The sequence below is a fragment of the Dreissena polymorpha genome, chromosome 13 (assembly GCF_020536995.1).
Source record: "Dreissena polymorpha isolate Duluth1 chromosome 13, UMN_Dpol_1.0, whole genome shotgun sequence".
Taxonomy (NCBI): Eukaryota; Metazoa; Mollusca; class Bivalvia; order Myida; family Dreissenidae; genus Dreissena; species Dreissena polymorpha.
In genome coordinates this window covers 32,498,262-32,518,210 of record NC_068367.1, presented here as the reverse complement: position 1 = coordinate 32,518,210, position 19,949 = coordinate 32,498,262, and the positions used below count along the sequence as shown (strand labels likewise).

Genomic DNA, 19,949 nt, shown 5'->3' with positions numbered 1-19,949 from the left:
CATGGAGAGAACAGCATATACTGGAAAAAAACATCGAGAAAACAGCATATACTGAAAGTAACATGGAGAGAACAGCGTATACTGAAAGTAACATGGAGAGAATAGGGTATACTGAAAGTAACATGGAGAGAAGAGCGTATACTGAAAGTAACATGGAGAGAACAGCGTATACTGAAAGTAACATGGAGAACAGCATATACTGAAAGTAACATGGAGAGAACAGCGTATACTGAAAGTAACATGGAGAGAACAGTGTATACTGAAAGTAACATGGAGAGAACAGCGCATACTAAAAGTAAAATGAAGATAACATGGCGTGTGCTGAGAGTGACAGGGAAAGAATAAGCATTCACTAAAAGGAACATGGAGAGAACATGGCGCATACTGAAAAAACATGCAGACCTTTTGCGTGTATTAGTAAGTATACTGAAAGTATCAGGCAAACGTTTTGTGCAGATTACATTTTAACTGAAAGTGACATGCAGACATTTAGTGTTGTGCTTGCTGCTGGTAAGGAAGGTTCAACAAAGAAACTATTAAAAATGTTTTGTTTTCTATACATTTTTTTCTTAAAATTCTCCTTCAACTTTGCTAGCTTACTACTGGCTTACTTATCTTATTGTATCAGTCTAGAGGTTCTCTAAGCAACTGTCTACCTAGCAACACATGACCAGCAACCATCATTAAGCAATTGCAAACAAAAATATTTGTTTCCTGTATTAATTGGGAAAGCTCAATACTGGTTACAATTCATGGCTAATATTTCAACACACCTCCATCACACAATATAAAATCCTCAAACTTATAATGGCTTAACACATTTTAAATCTACTATGAACCAAAGGAAAATTCCATGACCATGCTAAAATACTTACAAGTCACCAGAAAATAAAAATTCAAAACAACAAACCAAATACGAACCTGTATCATCAAAGGCTGTGAATATTTCCACTTGCTCCACTCTGGTTGTCTCTAGCCTTTCGTGTAGAACAAACATCTGCGTGGTGATGTCCCAGCGATACACGTCAGATTTCTGTGGACTACTGACCGTGTTGTCGCGATTGTTGGCGATGATTAACAAGTCAAGGGAGCGAACTCTGATGTGTCTGACATCAGCCACACCCAGAGTGGCCAAACTTTGATGCTGTGAAAACTGAGCGTTGGAGTCAAACTTGTACACTTTGGAGCTGCAAATAACCAATTGCATTGCTTTAAAAAAATATTCTGAACTGTATATGAAGCCAAATTCAAACAAACTATGGTAAAGCGTTGTTAACTGTCCTGTACAGTACATTTTTCATGTAACATTTAAAGAAAAATTACAGCTGTTATGTTATTTGTTGTACTGATTTCTATCATAATCATCAATTACCAAATTCAGTTTTATTTATTTCTTATGAAAATATGAAAGAAGAATTTTTTGTGAACATTTACTAAATACATGGTTTTACAAAACGTTTGTAGGTGTATGTGTGTGTTTCACAAACATGAAAAAAAAGAAAAGTCAAAAAAGAAAACATCATCAACAAAGAAGGGCAAACTGGTTTTAATGCATGTGTGTAAAGTGTTATTTCAGATAAGCCTATGCAGTCTGCACAGAGTAATCAGGGAGAACACTTTTCGCTTTTACGAAAGTTTTTGTTTAAAGAAAGTCTCTTCTCAAGAAAAATCCAGTCAAGGCAGAACATGTTGTCCTTGATTAGCCATTGCAGCCTGCAGACTTAACCAGTATGTCTTAAGCTTTCATGAGGCTTAAATACTTTTAATTCACAATGTCCACTCACTCCACAGTGTATGTCTTATCCACGCTATCATACTGGTTGGCCACTACAAGGTACAGGTTCTCGTTGATATTGACCACCTCCACGGCAGATGCACCTAGCGTCAGCAACGAGGACACTTTCCCGAACTGTTTATTGCCCGGCTCCCAACGCCAGATATCAGAATTCACCCGGGTGTTTCCGGCATTGTCCATGGAGTTAGCTATCACTATGTAGTGTAGGGTGTTCTTGGTGAAGTAGGCCACATCTGTGGCACCCTTGGTGTCGAGTTTCTGAATCTAAATCACACACAAATGAACACTACACAAACTACAGCTTGAAAACCTTTATCTTCCCAGATGACTATAGTATATCCCTTTGCATGCTGGGAAATTTGTCGTCTGCTAAAATGTCGTCTGCTGAATTTCTAAAATTAGCATTTTCTTCGATTTTTTTCAAAGAACACTATCAGAATAGCAAACAGTTTGGATCCTGATGAGACGCCACATTCTGTTTGCAAACTGTTTGCAAAGGCCTTCAATATTCGGTTCCAGCACTGAAAGGGATACAAGTCTGGTTCTGGGAAAACAGGACTTAATGCATGTTTGCAAAGGCTAATCAGGGACAACACTTTTTGATTAAATAGAATCTTTTGTTTAAAGGAAGTCACTTCTTAACTTAACAAAATCCAGATAAGGCCGAATAGCCGTCCCTGATAAGCCTGTGCATACTGCACAGGCTAGTCTTGGGCAACACTTTACACAAAAGCCTTAAGCCCAGTCTGCACAAAATGAGGATAATATAGCTGTAATTATCATGTAATAGAATTACTTCAGTTGAAGATGAGGCATGATATTATCAATTTTAAAATTACGAGGAAAATTGAACACATAAAACTTGATTTGATAATAAATACTGTTTGCATGTTTGAATGCTTAAAATTGAAAATTGTAAGAGTCCTTCATCTAGCAAGTTTGCATCCACAGACAGACAGACACACAGATGTCTATATCGTGAATCCAGTACCTGTGTATCCCACTGTACAGTAAGGGCTTTTTTTTCTTCTATAGCAAGGGCCTTATATAGGCCCCTCACCCCAAGAAAAAGGCCCTTTCTCCAAAGAGACTTTTTTTAAATGATGCAATTTTTCCCAATTTTTAAGCTAACTTAGGATTACTTGCGATATTTTTCCCCAATATAAAAGGCCAGGCCCTTTAATTCCCCAAATCAAGAAACAATGTCCCGGCAGTGTAGTTTGGGAGAATAAAAAGACCGCCTACAAAAACAAACCATTGCATTCAAAGAAAAATGTCTTGCCTTGCTGTTTGTCAAATATACTTTGATGATGGCACATGAATGATTACAATCATACTAACCAGAGTGAGGTTTCCACTGGGGTTGACTCGGTACAGCCGTGACTGGGTCAGGTAGCGGTTGTAGTTGCCCTTGTTGGAGACCACAAGGTAGTCCACAGTGTCAATTCTGAACGCCGTGGCACCTGACACGCCGTCTGTCTCAACCGTCTGAGAAAGTATGGACAAATATTAATAAATCAAAAAGTGTAATGACATTATTTCACAGTGATTGATAAATGATGTATTAAAACGTAAATAATTGAATTACATTTATTCATATCACAAAGTATAACTTTCCTTTTTAATGATTATTGGGAAATATTACATTGGGGTGACACACTATACATTTCTGGTAATGCATTCATGTAAAATGACCTTGAAAGTAAACAATTTCTGTTTTCTTGGAGGCAAGTTACATATCTGCGAAAAAAGTTGTTCATACGATTATTTCCAGTACTTTAAGGTTTGAGCAGTTTTAATCTGATATTGCGTAATAAATGACAACCTGAAGAGGTACTAATTCTCCCTGCCACCTGAACAGGGTCGTGTGAAAAAGCGTTGCCATGTCAACAGGCCCAGCGGACCCCTGTGATCCCAGCTCAGAGGTCATCTCCCCAACTACTGTGGGTTTCATCATCAGCAGGTATGTGGTGCTGTTGACAGTATAGCTGTACCAGTTCTCAACATAGGTAGTCGGCAAAACCTTTAAAAAATCCCAAAATCACATGTTCATACCCTTTAAAGGTGTTAATGTAAAAATGTCAACATTTGTATGTTATTATAATATTTAAAATTGTAACATAAATTGCAAAAAAACACATTAGCACAGGCTAATCGGGGATGATACTTTTTCTGCCTTTATGGTATTTTTTGTTTTAAGTAAATCTCTTCTTGGAAAAAAATCCAGCTTTTGTGGAAACTGTCGTTCACTGGGATGACACTTTTCGAACCTGCCTTAAGTCCTGTTTCCCAGACTACTGGTTCAAATGCAATAATTCGACTGCTGACCCACCTGTACAGGAACTAGCTGCACAGACGCTACATCAGCGGTAGTGTCGGCAGTCCCAGGCTCGGTTACCATGTCAACTGTGACCCGCCCCTCAAGCCCCTGGGTGCGCACAATGTCAAACTGCAGCATACCCACCCCTTCCTCCACACTGACCTCGCGTAGCCTGGACAAGCATACAGAACAAATATGTGTAAGACTTAAATATTCTTTTTTTGTATTTTTTAGACAATTACACACACATGTATTATCATATTGGCCTGCCAGATACAATTAACTGACGGCTCACGATGGCAATTTGTTACTATTTATAGTAATATTACTAATTTCTTGACAGTATGACAAAATATTATTTACATTCAAATTTTATATTTATTGGTAAAACAAAATAATTTAATAATCCAAAGCATCTGTTGAACATGATAAAGATGATTTTATACTGACATGGAGAGAAACAAGGATGAAAGTGATCATCAAATGGAAATATAAATGTGAATATGAAAAAATAATGAAAAAATGATCAATAAACAGAGTTACAGAAAAACATAAAATCTTCACTGATGATTACACATAAAAGATAATGATGACCCCCACCTAGTTCCCGCAGCATACAGACTGAACAGTCCATTAGGTGAGTCATTGGAGTTGATGATGATGGTTCTCGCAGTCTTGGTCCCCAGCTGGGCCGCGTTGTCAGGAGCCAGCAGACGCAGAGTAAATCTCTCCACATCCTCGGGTCTCTCATCATCAAGTACAGTCAGCGTGAGAACGGCAGACATCTGCAGATAGTCCAGGAGAATAGTTGTGTTTATTACTTCTACAAAGACTGCATTATAAATGAGCTGACTTTCGTGTGTTAGTTATTTTTTGAAGAGGAAAGCATACTTTGTTTCATTTCTTTTACAAAGCACATGTTATACATGGTCATGGGCTTCCTATCTAGTTGTTGTTGTTGTTTTTTGAAAGATTTTATATATTAGCCTTGCTCTGTGAAAAGGAGGTTTAATGCATGTGCGTAAAGTGTCGTCACAGATTAGCCAGTGCAGTACACACGGCTAATCATGGACAACACTTTCTGCTTTCATGGTATTTTTCATTCCAAGAAAGTATCTTTTAGCAAAAATCAAGTTTACGCGGAAAGTGTTGTCCCTGATTAGCCTGTGTGGACTGCACAGGCTCATCTGGGACAACACTTTACGCACATGCATAAAAAACATTTTCACAGAGCACAGTCCATATATATTGCATATAGAAGCTTTTGAAAGATACTGAGGATGCAGCCTTGTATGAAAATTTAAGGGGTAATTATTAAAATTAATTTGTTTGAGGGTATGAGAAATTTAAGTTTTGAGTCAACTAAAAGGTCACTTTCCGAAAGTCACTTGTAAATAAACCCAAGCTATATAAGTTAAAGAAGCATTCAACTATTTCATTTAAGTAAGACAAGTAACTTAACCAAAAAAGTAATCAACTGTAAAGGTAACTTATGAAACAAATGTGATTGAATTGTCACAAAGATATGACCATCTAAAAAAAAAGAACAAAATGGACACAGACTCAATTGATTTCTCTACAGTGTTGTTTTTTTTCCCCCAATATTACAACCTCTTACAGGCTGTTTCCAAAGGGCAAAAAGTAAACAAGAGGGCCTGAACGGCCCAAAGTCGCTCACCTGAGATAGCAAGATATTATTGGGACAAATCTTCTGACCAAGTTTCATGAAGATCGGAAAATAAATGTGGCCTCTAGAGTGTTAACAAGGTTTTACTATAGCCATATAAGGAGAAATGCCCCGCCCCCTGGCAGCCATATTTTTCAACCAACCAGCATCATTTTTAAACTCGTCCAAGATATTATTGGGATGAATCTTCTGACCAAGTTTCATGAAGATCGGACAGTAAATGTGGCCTCACGAGTGTTAACAAGATATTTTACTATAGCCATATAAGGATAAATGCCCCGCCCCTTGGAAGCCATGTTTTTCGAGCAAACATAATTATTTTCAAACTCATCCAAGATATGATGGAGACCAATCTTATGACCAAATTTCATGAAGATTTGGCAATAAATGTGGCCTCTATAGTGTTAACAAGGTTTTACTATAGCCATATAAGGAAAAATGCCCAGCCCCTGGTGGCCATGTTTTTAAAGCAACCCAAACCATTTTCGAACTCATCCAAGATATCATTGGGACAAATCTTCTGACCAAGTTTCATGATGATCGGAAAATAAATGTGACCTCTAGAGTGTTAACAAGGTTTTACTATAGCCATTTAAGGAAAAATGCCCTGCCTCTGTGGTGGCAATGTTTTTCAACCAACCGGCATCATTTTTCAACTCCTCCAAGATATTATTGGTATGAATCTTCTGACCGAGTTTCATGAAGATAAATGTGGCCTCTAGAGTGTTAACAAGATTTTAATATAGCCATATATAGCCATATAAGGAAAAATGCCCCGCCCCTTGGCAGCCATGTTTTTCAAGCAAACGTTTCCATTTTCAAACTCATCCAAGATATCATTGAGACCAATCTTCTGACGAAATTTCATGAAGATTGGACAATAAATGTGCCCTCTAGAGAGTTAACAAGGCAAATGTTGACGCCACACAACGCACAACGGACGATGGACGACAGACAAAGGTGATCACAAAAGCTCACCATGAGCACATTGTGCTCAGGTGAGCTAAAAAGGCTGTTTCACAAGGGCAAAAAGTAATATTTTTTCCCAAAAATCAGACTAAAATTTTCCCAAAAAGATGCCAAGATGTCAAATAAATTAATAATTGGTTTATTGAGTTTATTATACAGCGATATAATTCCCTAGCACTTTATAACATAAATTTTAAAAAGAAGTTAAACATGCACTTACAAACAATTGGTATACTGTTTTATCATACCACTGCATTGATATCTGCCTGATATAAAGTAGCCCGATAGACCCGTCTATATTTTTTTATATCATGAACAACAGGAAGTTTGTATATCAGTCATGCGTGGAGGATGGTCATATTACTCGGAATCAACTATAAAGTAATCATTGTTAGTAAAATCGAATCAGATTCAACAAAACAATCGATTTGATACCAAGATGTAATATATTTTAAACACAAAATGCAACAAAAACAGCAAAAAACATTTTTTACAAATATTAAGCGCACGTGCTTATGACATCATTATTAACATGTAAAACGACAAGAGTCATATTCTTACCTGCTAAAACTGCAGTTCTTTAGCGATTTTTCATTATTTATTTAAAATCGAGGACATAAAGGTATGATAAACAGAAAAACAGGTCACTGCCTGATCCTTTTGTTATATATCAGGCTTGGCACAAATAAAAGAACGGCAAGGCCTATATTTATAATCATATTAATCATGTTTCATTTTTCCCAATTTCACGGTTTATCACGCTTTTTTTCCCAATCCAAAAAGGACAGGTTGTAAAATATAAAGCGAAATAATCAGTTCTCTTATTTTACATCTGATCTTAAATTGTGACTTAAACCGAGAGATTGTGTGTGTACAATACTGTATGCTTGTACTGCCAAGAAATTTTAAAATCCTTAATTTGCTCAAGGCTGTGTTCATGTTTTTACCTTTGATCTTGATATTTAATGTTGAAATAAGACCCAGTGACCTGGCCCCATTTTCACCAACCCCATGTTTTTACCTTTGATCTTGATATTGAATGTTGAAATAAGACCCAGTGACCTGGCCCCATATTCACCAACCCATTCTTAGACTAAAGTTAAAGAATAGACTTAGAACCAACGCAAATGCATTCAGTGTTTGAAGATATTCACGCCTCCATTGGTAATTATGTCATCAAAAAAATATTCTAAATGATGAATGATATTGATAGAGGTTTTTAATAACAAGTGTTACTCAAAATTCAAGCAATTCTTGAATATATTAATTTAAATAATATTCTTTATTCTTAGACTGAAGCCTTAGAACTGTTTGGGGAATACAGGCCACGATTCTTGTGGATGACAGGTGACACTTTGTCTCATCATGCTGGTAATTTTTGCCAAATTATTTAAAATCCATTCTTTATGGACACAGTAATGGAGAAACTGTCAGTACTTATTTTTAAAATTTGACCATTGACCTTTTATATTTTGACCTTGGACCTAGGGACCTGGTTCTAGTGTGTGCAACACTCTGTCTCATTATGATGATGTCTTGTGGCATGTTATGTGAAAATCCGTTCATGCTGTTGACAAATCCTAAATTTGACAATTGGCGTTTGATTTGTGATCTTGAACTTGAACTAGAGGCCTTATTCTTGCACATGACACTCAGTCTCATCATGCTGATAACCAAAAAATCTTGAATTTCTGACAATGGTGGAGCCGGTAGGGGACTTGTATTGCTTGGCAATAGTCTTGTTATTTTATGCTTTTGAAAGAAGAAATGCATTACTGAATAGCTGTTAAATGTCAATAGCTCCATTACATATGTATTTTTGCATATATGTGTATTGAAATGATTGACTATGCATTGTTATTTGTACTTGCAAGGGCCAGAAACCACGTAGCAATAAACATTGAATCTCGAATCTTGCCTACATATTAACTAACCATTATTGGCATAACCAAAGTAAGGAACCAAAACTCTTGCAATGTATTCATCTAGATTATTTCTGCTTGTGCAAATTTAAACTTGTGTGAACTGAACAATGTTACACACCAGAAATAATAGCATCAATCAGTATATAAAAATGTTGTTGCCTTTATTTAAAGTCTTCCACTCTTATTGCAAATTATTGTTTTTGAGCCTGGCCCTTGGAAAACGGGGCTTAATGCTTTTGTGTTAATTGTTGCACAGTCTTATCAGGGACAACACTTTCCTTGACTTTGACCATGTCCCTGGTATTTATTGAATTTGAAACCCCATCCATCTGGACAAAGGTATAGGGTGGTGCGGTAGTCGATTGGTAACACACTGGTCTACCATTCCAGAGGTCCCCTGTTCAATTCCTGGCCTGGGCACTGGAAATTTCAGAATTGCTTCAAGTGTTTCCCACCCAACTAGAGATGTACTGGGTGAAACCCAGGTAATTATCGCGTGTATCATTGCTATACACTGAGCACGTAGGAGAACCAAGGGATCTATTCGCAAAAAGCTAGGGTATCGCACCCGGATTCCTTGTATCTCAATACTGTCTCTTCTGCTTGCTGTCTCTTTAGCAAAACCAAAGGACCCCATTGGATATAAGAGCTTACACTTTCATGGGTTATCGTTGACTGGCAATGTTTCAAGTACAAATTTCTGAAATTTAATAAGACCTTGTTTCGTGACCTTGACCTTGGAGCTATGGACCAGGTTCAGATTTAAATCACAACACACCATCTCAGCATGATGCTCACTGATGACAAGTCATTTTAAAATCCATCAATGCTGGACACATTAATGCTCCGTACAAATGCCCACTCGCCCACCAACCGTTCCCCCGTCTGCTCGCCTGTTCCCTCAGTATTTATGGTCATTTTTTTTAAACCAAACTAGCACTACAGTTACATGTTACATGTTTTGTCCATATCAACAATCAGAGTTTAAAGTAATACAACACAGCAACAGAACACATTATAAAACAACATGACAAGGGCACAAACCATTTCAGGAAAACCCCAAATCCCAATTCTCACCTGCTTATTTTCAAGTGTGATGGTTCCCTGCATAGGTGTTAGATCGTTCCTATTGCTTGCAATCTCTGGTACAATCTCAAATGGAACATGAACCACACCGTATATCCCAGGGCCTCGACCGATAGTGACATCAACCTTTGACACGAGGGACTCTGTCTTTGAGGGTTCATCAAGGGTAATTAGGTCAACAGATTCCAAGTAAACAAACCCTGCTGGGTCATCATTGGCAAGAATGGTCACTGTGGCTGAAATTAATGAAAGACATGTCTAAGTTAGATGTTGAATAAGTTACATGTGTTAAATGAAATAAAAGAACACATTTGTTGTTTTTTTCATACAAAAACCATTGTTATTTATGAATAATTACTTAATGTTGTAGTATTGTAATGTTAGAATAAGTATTACTGGAAAAAGGATTGTCTTAGAATGGTAACAATTTTAGATTTACTTACAAACCAATATTACATGTGAAATATTCAATAAATAGAAAATGTTTAAGATACAGCCCTAGTAGTATAAGTCAAAAGTATTGCAAACATTATTATTGCAATGCACTGCACAACAGAAAAAAGACTTGAAAGAAACTGATCATAGGAAAATGGGTCTTAAACTTATGCCACATGCAGCCAGCGTAGCTCCGGTTCAGCCTGCACATCCAAGACCAATGATCAGGATCTATCCTGTTTGCTATAAAGTCAACAAAGGTTTTGTGGTCTCATAAGCAGACAGAGTAGCTCTTCACCTGAGTGCCTGAATGCGCAGGCTGGAGATAAGCTGGCAACATATTGCATAAGACCTATTTTTGCATGTAGCAGCTCACATGCTTGCAACATCTTTACCTCTACTGGCTCTACCAAGGACCAGTTTATTCATTGGGTTTGAGAGAACATCCTTACCTCTACTGGGTACACCAAGGACAAGTCTATTCATTGGGTTTGAGAGAACATCCTTACCTCTACTGGGTGCGCCAAGGACCAGTCCATTCGTGGGGTTTGAGAGAACATCCATACCTCTACTGGGTACACCAAGGACCAGTCCATTTGTGGAGTTTGAGAGAACATCCTTATCACTACTGGGTGCACAAAGGACCAGTCCATTCGTGGAGTTTGAGAGAACATCCTAATCACTACTGGGTGCACCAAGGACCAGTTCATTTGTGGGGTTTGAGAGAACATCCTTATCACTACTGGGTGCACCAAGGACCAGTCCATTTGTGGGGTTTGAGAGAACATCCTTATCACTACTGGGTGCACAAAGGACCAGTCCATTTGTGGGGTTTGAGAGAACATCCTTATAACTACTGGGTGTACCAAGAACCAGTCCATTTGTGGGGTTTGAGAGAACATCCCTATCACTACTGGGTGCACCAAGGACCAGTCCATTTGTGGGGTTTGAGAGAACATCCTTACCACTACTGGGTGCACCAAGGACCAGTCCATTTGTGGGATTTGAGAGAACATCCTTAACACTACTGGTTGCACCAAGGACCAGTCCGTTTGTGGGGTTTGAGAGAACATCCTTAACACTACTGGGTACACCAAGGACCAGCCCATTTATGGGGTTTGAGAGAACATGCTTACCTCAACTGGGTACACCAAGGACCAGTCCATTTGTGGGGTTTGAGAGCACATCCTTACTTCTACTGGGTACACTAAAGACCAGTCCATTCATGGGGTTTGAGAGAGCATCCTTACGTTTACTGGGTACACCAAGGACCAGTCCATTCATGGGATTTGAGAAAACATCCTTACGTTTACTGGCTGTACCAAGGACCAGTCCATTCATGGGGTTTGAGAGAACATCCTTACGTTAACTGGGTACACCAAGGACCAGTCCATTCATGGGATTTGAGAGAACATCCTTACGTTTACTGGCTGTACCAAGGACCAGTCCATTCATGGGATTTGAGAGAACATCCTTACCACTACTGGGTACACCAAGGACCAGTCCATTTGTGGGGTTTGAGAGAACATCCTTACTTCAACGTGTACACCAAGGAACAGTCCTGTATGTGGGGTTTGTGAGAACATTCTTACCACTACTGGGTACACCAAGGACCAGTCCATTTGTGGGGTTTGAGAGAACATCCTCACCTCTACTTGGTACACCAAGGAACAGTCCATTTGTGGGGTTTGAGAGAACATCCTTACCTGTACTGGGGACACCAAGGACCAGTCCATTTGTGGGGTTTGAGAGAACATCCTTACCTCTACTGGCTGTACCAAGGACCAGTCCATTTGTGGGGTTTGAGAAAACATCCGTACCTCTACTGGGTACACCAAGGACCAGTCCATTTGTGGGGTTTGAGAGAACTATCTCAAAGATCTCATCAGGCTCAGGAATGTCGTCATTGACGATCTCGATCTGAATTTGGCGTGTAGTATCGCCGTGTAGAAACACGAGCTCCTGAAGTGATTGACACAGTGAGTGCAAGCAAATGTGAACAATATAAACTATTTAGTGAACAATTTCTTTCAGGTGAAACATTTTGTTTTCTAAAAAAGGTCATCTGCGAGTCATGATCAATGTACCTATGAAGTTTCATGATCCTAGGCATAAGCGTTCTTGAGTTATCATCCGAAAACCATTTTACTATTTCGGGTCACTGTGACCTTGACCTTTGACCTAGTGACCTCAAAATCAACTGGGGTCATCTGCGAGTCATGATCAATGTACCTATGAAGTTTCATGATCCCAGGCGTAAGCTTTCTTGAGCTATCATCCGGAAACAATTTTACTGTGTCAAGTCACTGTGACCTTGACCTTTGACCTAGTAACCTGAAAGTCAATAGGGGTCATCTGCGAGTCATGATCAATGTACCTATAAAGTTTCATGATCCTAGGCGAAAGCGTTCTTGAGTTATCATCCGGAAACCATTTTTCTAAGTTGAGTCACCGTGACCTTGACCTTTGACCTAGTGACCTGAAAATCAATAGGGGTCATCTGCGAGTCATGATCAATGTACCTATGAAGTTTCATGATCCTAGGCATAAGCTTTCTTGAGTTATCATCCTGAAACCATTTTACTATTTTGGGTCACCATGACCTTGACCTTTGACCTAGTGACCTGAAAATCAATAGGGGTCAACTGCGAGTCATGATCAATGTACCTATGAAGTTTCATGATCCTAGGCATAAGCGTTCTTGAGTTATCACCCGGAAACCACTTTACTATTTCGGGTCACCATGACCTTGACCTTTGACCTGAAAATCAATAGAGGTCATCTGCGAGTCATGATCAATGTACCTATGAAGTTTCATGATCCTAGGCATAAGCGTTCTTGAGTTATCATCCGGAAACCATTTTACTATTTTGGGTCACTGTGACCTTTACCTTGGCCTAGTGACCTCAAAATCAAAAGGGGTCATGTGGGAGTCATGATCAATGTAGCTATGAAGTTTTATGATCCTAGGCATAAGCGTTCTTGAGTTATCATCCGGAAACCATTTTACTATTTCGGGTCACCATGACCTTGACCTTTGACCTAGTTACCTCAAAATCAATAGGGGTCATCTGGGAGTCATGATCAATGTACCTATGAAGTTTCATGATCCTAGGCCTAAGCGTTCTTGAGTTATCATCCGGAAACCATCTGGTGAACGGACAGAGGGACATACGGACGGACCGACATGTGCAAATCAATATACCCCCTCTTCTTCAAAGGGGGGCATAATAATATAAGGAACAAATATGTTTAATGAACCACATCGGTTGATGGTGTCAAAGGCTTTTGATATTACACATTTGTATTGCACACTTATCTTTGAAATATTAACATTTATAAGTGTAAAATAAATAATTGGCCTATGACTCAAGAGCATTGTATGCACATGTACAAACACATGTAAGATCAGTCTTTTTACCAAGACATTGAAAATCTTACCTTCTACCATACAGCATATGTGACCCAACACCGATTAAACATGTGACATGCTGAGATGTGAATAAATCTGCATGAAAAAATAACATGTGAGAACACAAATAACTCTGATCACCATGTTAGTTAACGAAAAAAACATGCAAGGGTATCCTCTCTTTTCTTCAACATTTTAATAAAAATATTTTCTATGCTTTATTTAAAAAAAATAAATAAATATAATAAAAAAGGTAAATAAAAACAACAACAGAATATTCAGGTCTGTGTGTAGTACATAAAAACCCTATACCTGAAACCAATAAGTGACTGGTTAACAAGCAACATCAAAACCCTATACCTGAAACAAATAAGTGCCTGGTTAACAAGCAAAGATCTTATGTTTCTAAAATTTAAAAAATCTTATGGGTAAAAACACATCTATGAAAAAAGAATAGCTTAGTCATTTGCTTCCGCTATTTTGACTTAATATTAAGTACCTCTACATGCTTAAAAAAACAACCGTAAATAAAAGCAATATACTTAATTTGCCAAATTAAAACTAAAACCAAAGTATATTATAAACATACATGTAGGAACATTATTAAGGAATACATTTGGTGATGATACGTTTCAGTATATGAAGAAACCAGGGTATACTTTTTAATAAATCGTACCTGAAGACTTGCCAACATATACTGTGCAAATAACCCAAAAAATCCACCAGATAAAATGTAATGTTTTTCATATGATTGAACGGTCATTTCTTATTCAAATCAATTGGCTAACGAGCAAATTCCTTGAATTGATATCCCCTGTCGATATGCTTCTCCACGGACACAAAAATGTTATATTTGACACTCAAAAACGCATTTTTTTCAAGATACAAAGAGCCATAACTCCATTATTAACAGATGGTGTACAATGCTATTTGGCGTGCATAATCCTCTGATCCATATTTATACTCATTCCAAGTTTAAATGAAATCCGCCTCAGCACTTCCAAGATATGGCTTCTTACCTTACACACAAAAAAGCATTTTTTTCAAGATACAAAGGGCCATAACTCTGTTAATAACAGATGGTGTACAATGCCATTTGGCGTGCATCATCCTCTTTTCCATATATATACTCATACAAAGTTTCAATGAAATACCCCAAAGCACTTCCAAGATATAGCTCCGGACGGACAAAAAGAAAGACGGAAGGACGGACGGACAACGCCAAAACAATATCCCTCTGCCTATGGCGGGGGATAATTAATTACTCATAATTTTTCACTGCTTAGATAATTACATCAACTTGCTGTCTTTTTAGTAACTGTATCTGTCCAAAAAGTAATTCCAGAACATATCCATGCACCAAACGTAATATAACAAAACTATGTTAGGTAATCAAAGAATAAAAAAAGATAATTTGTTAACATGCTTATTAACCCATTTATGCCTAGCGTCCTGAAAAAAGACATTGCAAACAGCGTAGACCCAGATGAGACGCCGCATAATGCGGCGTCTCATCTGGGTCTGCGCTGTTTGCTTAAATGAATTTCTTTATGAAATATTCTAAATATAGAAATAAATATACTTGACACCCCTAATTTTGGAAATAAATTGATCCAATTTAAAAGGATGGGAGAGTCCACTGGGCAAAAATGGGTTAATGTCACCAAGCAATATGAGCTGTAACCACTCAGCAATAGCTCGAGCTGATACTATTAAATTTTATTTAGTAAAAACTAAACAGCAAATTTAAAAGTGATTCACTTTAAGATATGATTTTTGTCACATTTTTTAATATGACAATTTATTATTGATAATGAATTCAGCTAATTTGCAATTTTATTGATTTCTACATGGAAATAATTGTTGCAGCTCTTGTAAAATTATTGATATTAAAACCCAAAACTACAACATGGGGAGTTAACATAAATGTTAAATCATAACAATGTGTTAAGCATTGAAAACCCATACAAAACACACACATCAGGGGAAATACCTGTGGAGTAATCTTGTAGTCCAGTCCAAGGTTTGTGCCGTCAATTAGACTTTGAGCGTAGAAGAAGACTGACACCTCGCCAAACGTCCCACGATCGCGCACAACTGTCAGGGAAATGTTTCGGCTAGTCTCATCAACTTGAACTCTGCAAAGATATCAACCACTTCAATTGTGTATTGTTGGGCTTTGGTTGTTTTGATGGCCCCAGAGGCATTTTTAAAAACAAAGTTTGTAAAAAGACCCACAATACAATGTTACATACAAAAAAGTGACAGATTTGTTTAATGTTCTTTTGCTATATAAGTCTATATAAATAATTTGAACCCGTTGGTGGGGCAAGTAATGACCCCAGGGTCAAGATTTGTTGATACCTAGTAAAGCTTGATCGGTCATTGTCGGCTCGGGTACTACTTATATGTACCCCGGGTACTCTTAAGTATACTTAAATGTACCCCAGGTACCTAAAATATCAGGGGCTGAACGGAAGACTGTTGTAACTCATATTAAATAAAGAAGGAGAAACTGCAGTTTTCCGTTCAGCCCTCGATAAACTGAGACGTGCCCGGGAATTCAAACGCTCAATTGGTCGTTGTCGGCTGATTTAAAAAAAATTATGTTCATATTTATGTCAATATTTTGTTAAATGAACTCTATATTATCCAAATTCTTCTGAAAAAGCATGTTGAGGCAGGTTTTGTTCAAAGAGAATTGTGTTGCGTATTCCATAGCGCGTTTTACGACATCGGCTTTAGGGCAGAAATAAATCTCGGGCACAGTCTAAATTGGCCCGGTACGTGTTAGTATGTTTTCCATACCTGGGGTACATTTAAGTATACTTAAGAGTACCCAGTGTACATTTTAGCAGTACCCGAACTGACAATGACCAATTGAGCCCTAGTAAAGTGCCAATATACAGTGTTATATGCAATACATTACACATCTATAAGTGGCTGTTACACAGATGTAGAAATATTTAAAGAAAAAATTATAGTAACAATAATAATGTTACAAAAAATCTTAGTCAAACCAGGGGCATAAATTGTCATTTCTAACGCGAGACGATAAAAATCACACATGCACAACTTCATACTATAAGATACAATATCTGGAGGGAAAGACAGACATAAGACATTGTAACAGCTTAACCTATGGTGATTGCATTATACACCAAATTTCTACTAATTGGAGGGTATAATAAAATACAAAATAATCGATTGACACTTATTAAAATGTATTGAATGAATCAATGTCTATGAGGTCTGGATTTTCATATAAACTTCGAAATGTATGACTTTTTTTTTGTGCTTAAATTACAGTAGAAGAAAATAACCACCAAAGGGACATTGTAGGGTAAAGTAAATGTTACACCCACCTTCGAGGAGTAAGAGTAACCCCAGTGTATTATATTTACTGTACTCCTCCAGTATACTGTTCTAACATTGTTCACTTGTGGAATACTACCCCAGTGTGTTATATTTACTGTACTCCTCCAGTATACTGTTCTAACATTGTTCACTTGTGGAATACTACCCCAGTGTGTTATATTTACTGTACTCCTCCAGTATACTGTTCTAACATTGTTCACTTGTGGAATACTACCCCAGTGTGTTATATTTATTGTACTCCTCCAGTATACTGTTCTAACATTGTTCACTTGTGGAATACTACCCCAGTGTGTTATATTTACTGTACTCCTCCAGTATACTGTTCTAACATTGTTCACTTGTGGAATACTGTTTTTACTAATCAAGTACTCTTCAGTGTGAAATAAAATTTTAAAAAATTGTGCTGACACTTATAAATGTATCATTACTGTATATTGAGATTATTTACATATTTTCACTGTGCTCATAAAAATATTTTTGTCTTCCATTCTAGTGATTCTACGCAGTCTGTTATTAATGCATCTGCAAATGTTGAATATAACTTAGGTCGCCATGGGGTAATGGATATGGTGTCCCCCAAGTGATCAGGAGGTCAAGTGTTTGATCCTATGGTGTCCTCCTAGTGATCAGGAGGTCAAGTGTTTGATCCTATGGTGTCCCCCTAGTGATCAGGAGGTCAAGTGTTTGATCCTATGGTGTCCTCCTAGTGATCAGGAGGTCAAGGGTTTGATCCTATGGTGTCCCCCTAGTGATCAGGAGGTCAAGGGTTTGATCCTATGGTGTCAACCTAGTAATCAGGAGGTCAAGGGTTTGATCCTATGGTGTCCCCCTAGTGATCAGGAGGTCAAGGGTTTGATCCTATGGTATCCCCCTAGTGATCAGGAGGTCAAGGGTTTGATCCTATGGTGTCCATCTAGTGATCAGGAGGTCATGGGTTTGATCCTATGGTGTCCCCATGGTGATCAGGAGGTCAAGGGTTTGATCCTATGGTGTCCCCATGGTGATCAGGAGGTCATGGGTTTGATCCTATGGTGTCCCCCTAGTGATCAGGAGGTCAAAGTTTTGATCCTATGGTGTCCCCCTAGTGATCAGGAGGTCAAAGTTTTGATCCTATGGTGTCCCCATGGTGATCAGGAGGTCAAGGGTTTGATCCTATGGTGTCCCCATGGTGATCAGGAGGTCAAGGGTTTGATCCTATGGTGTCAACCTAGTGATCAGGAGGTCATGGGTTTGATCCTATGGTGTCCCCCTAGTGATCAGGAGGTCAAGGGTTTGATCCTATGGTGTCCCCCTAGTGATCAGGAGGTCATGGGTTTGATCCTATGGTGTCCCTATGGTGATCAGGAGGTCAAGGGTTTGATCCTATGGTGTCCCCATGGTGATCAGGAGGTCATGGGTTTGATCCTATGGTGTCCCCCTAGTGATCAGGAGGTCAAGGGTTTGATCCTATGGTGTCCCCCTAGTGATCAGGAGGTCAAGGGTTTGATCCTATGGTGTCAACCTAGTGATCAGGAGGTCAAGGGTTTGATCCTATTGTGTCCCCATGGTGATCAGGAGGTCAAGGGTTTGATCCTATGGTGTCCCCCAAGTGATCAGGAGGTCAAGGGTTTGATCCTATGGTGTCCCCCTAGTGATCAGGAGGTCAAGGGTTTGATCCTATGGTGTCCCCCTAGTGATCAGGAGGTCATGGGTTTGATCCTATGGTGTCCCCCAAGTGATCAGGAGGTCAAGGGTTTGATCCTATGGTGTCCCCAAAGTGATCAGGAGGTCAAGGGTTTGATCCTATGGTGCCCCCTAGTGATCAGGTCAAGGGTTTGATCCTATGGTGTCCCCCTAGTGATCAGGAAGTCATGGGTTTGATCCTATGGTGTCCCCCAAGTGATCAGGAGGTCAAGGGTTTGATCCTATGGTGCCCCCCTAGTGATCAGGTCAAGGTTTTGATCCTATGGTGTCCCCCTAGTGATCAGGTCAAGGGTTTGATCCTATGGTGTCCCCCAAGTGATCAGGAGGTCATGGGTTTGATCCTATGGTGTCCCCCTAGTGATCAGGAGGTCAAAGTTTTGATCCTATGGTGTCGACCTAGTGATCAGGAGGTAAAGGGTTTAATCCTATGGTGTCCCCCTTGTGATCAGGAGGTCAAAGTTTTGATCCTATGGTGTCGACCTAGTGATCAGGAGGTCAAGGGTTTGGTCCTATGGTGTCCCCCTAGTGATCAGGAGGTCAAGGGTTTGATCCTCACAGTAGAATCATCCTATTGTGTCCCCATGGTGATCAGGAGGTCATGGGTTTGATCCTATGGTGTCCCCCTAGTGATCAGGAGGTCAAAGTTTTGATCCTATGGTGTCAACCTAGTGATCAGGAGGTCAAGGGTTTGATCCAATTGTGTCCCCATGGTGATCAGGAGGTCAAGGGTTTGATCCTATGGTGTCCCCCTAGTGATCAGGAGGTCAAAGTTTTGATCCTATGGTGTTCCCCTAGTGATCAGGAGGTCATGGGTTTGATCCTATGGTGTCCCCCTAGTGATCAGGAGGTCAAAGTTTTGATCCTATGGTGTCCCCCTAGTGATCAGGAGGTCATGGGTTTGATCCTATGGTGTCCCCCTAGTGATCAGGAGGTCAAGGGTTTGATCCTCACAGTAGAATCATTCTTAAGACTGTTCTACAGACACCAAGCACTGGTTCGAGTCCTAGTGATCAGGAGGTCAAGGGTTTGATCCTATTGTGTCCCCATGGTGATCAGGAGGTCATGGGTTTGATCCTATGGTGTCCCCCTAGTGATCAGGAGGTCAAAGTTTTGATCCTATGGTGTCAACCTAGTGATCAGGAGGTCAAGGGTTTGATCCTATTGTGTCCCCATGGTGATCAGGAGGTCAAGGGTTTGATCCTATGGTGTCCCCCTAGTGATCAGGAGGTCAAAGTTTTGATCCTATGGTGTCCCCCTAG

General features: G+C 39.1%; 1 protein-coding gene across 1 annotated transcript in view; it reads right to left on the bottom strand.

The window, feature by feature from the left end:
* LOC127854560 (adhesion G-protein coupled receptor V1-like) overlaps positions 1–19,949 on the bottom strand; it is a 148,356-nt gene that overhangs the window by 63,110 nt on the left and 65,297 nt on the right. The window contains exons 49-57 of the mRNA XM_052389623.1: positions 15,623–15,767; positions 12,038–12,179; positions 9,774–10,018; positions 4,716–4,900; positions 4,128–4,287; positions 3,621–3,818; positions 3,137–3,283; positions 1,785–2,059; positions 922–1,187 (exon numbers count right to left, since the gene is read on the bottom strand). Of these exons, the coding sequence (XP_052245583.1) occupies positions 922–1,187; positions 1,785–2,059; positions 3,137–3,283; positions 3,621–3,818; positions 4,128–4,287; positions 4,716–4,900; positions 9,774–10,018; positions 12,038–12,179; positions 15,623–15,767 (1,763 nt within the window). The remainder of the gene's footprint in view (positions 1–921; positions 1,188–1,784; positions 2,060–3,136; positions 3,284–3,620; positions 3,819–4,127; positions 4,288–4,715; positions 4,901–9,773; positions 10,019–12,037; positions 12,180–15,622; positions 15,768–19,949) is intronic.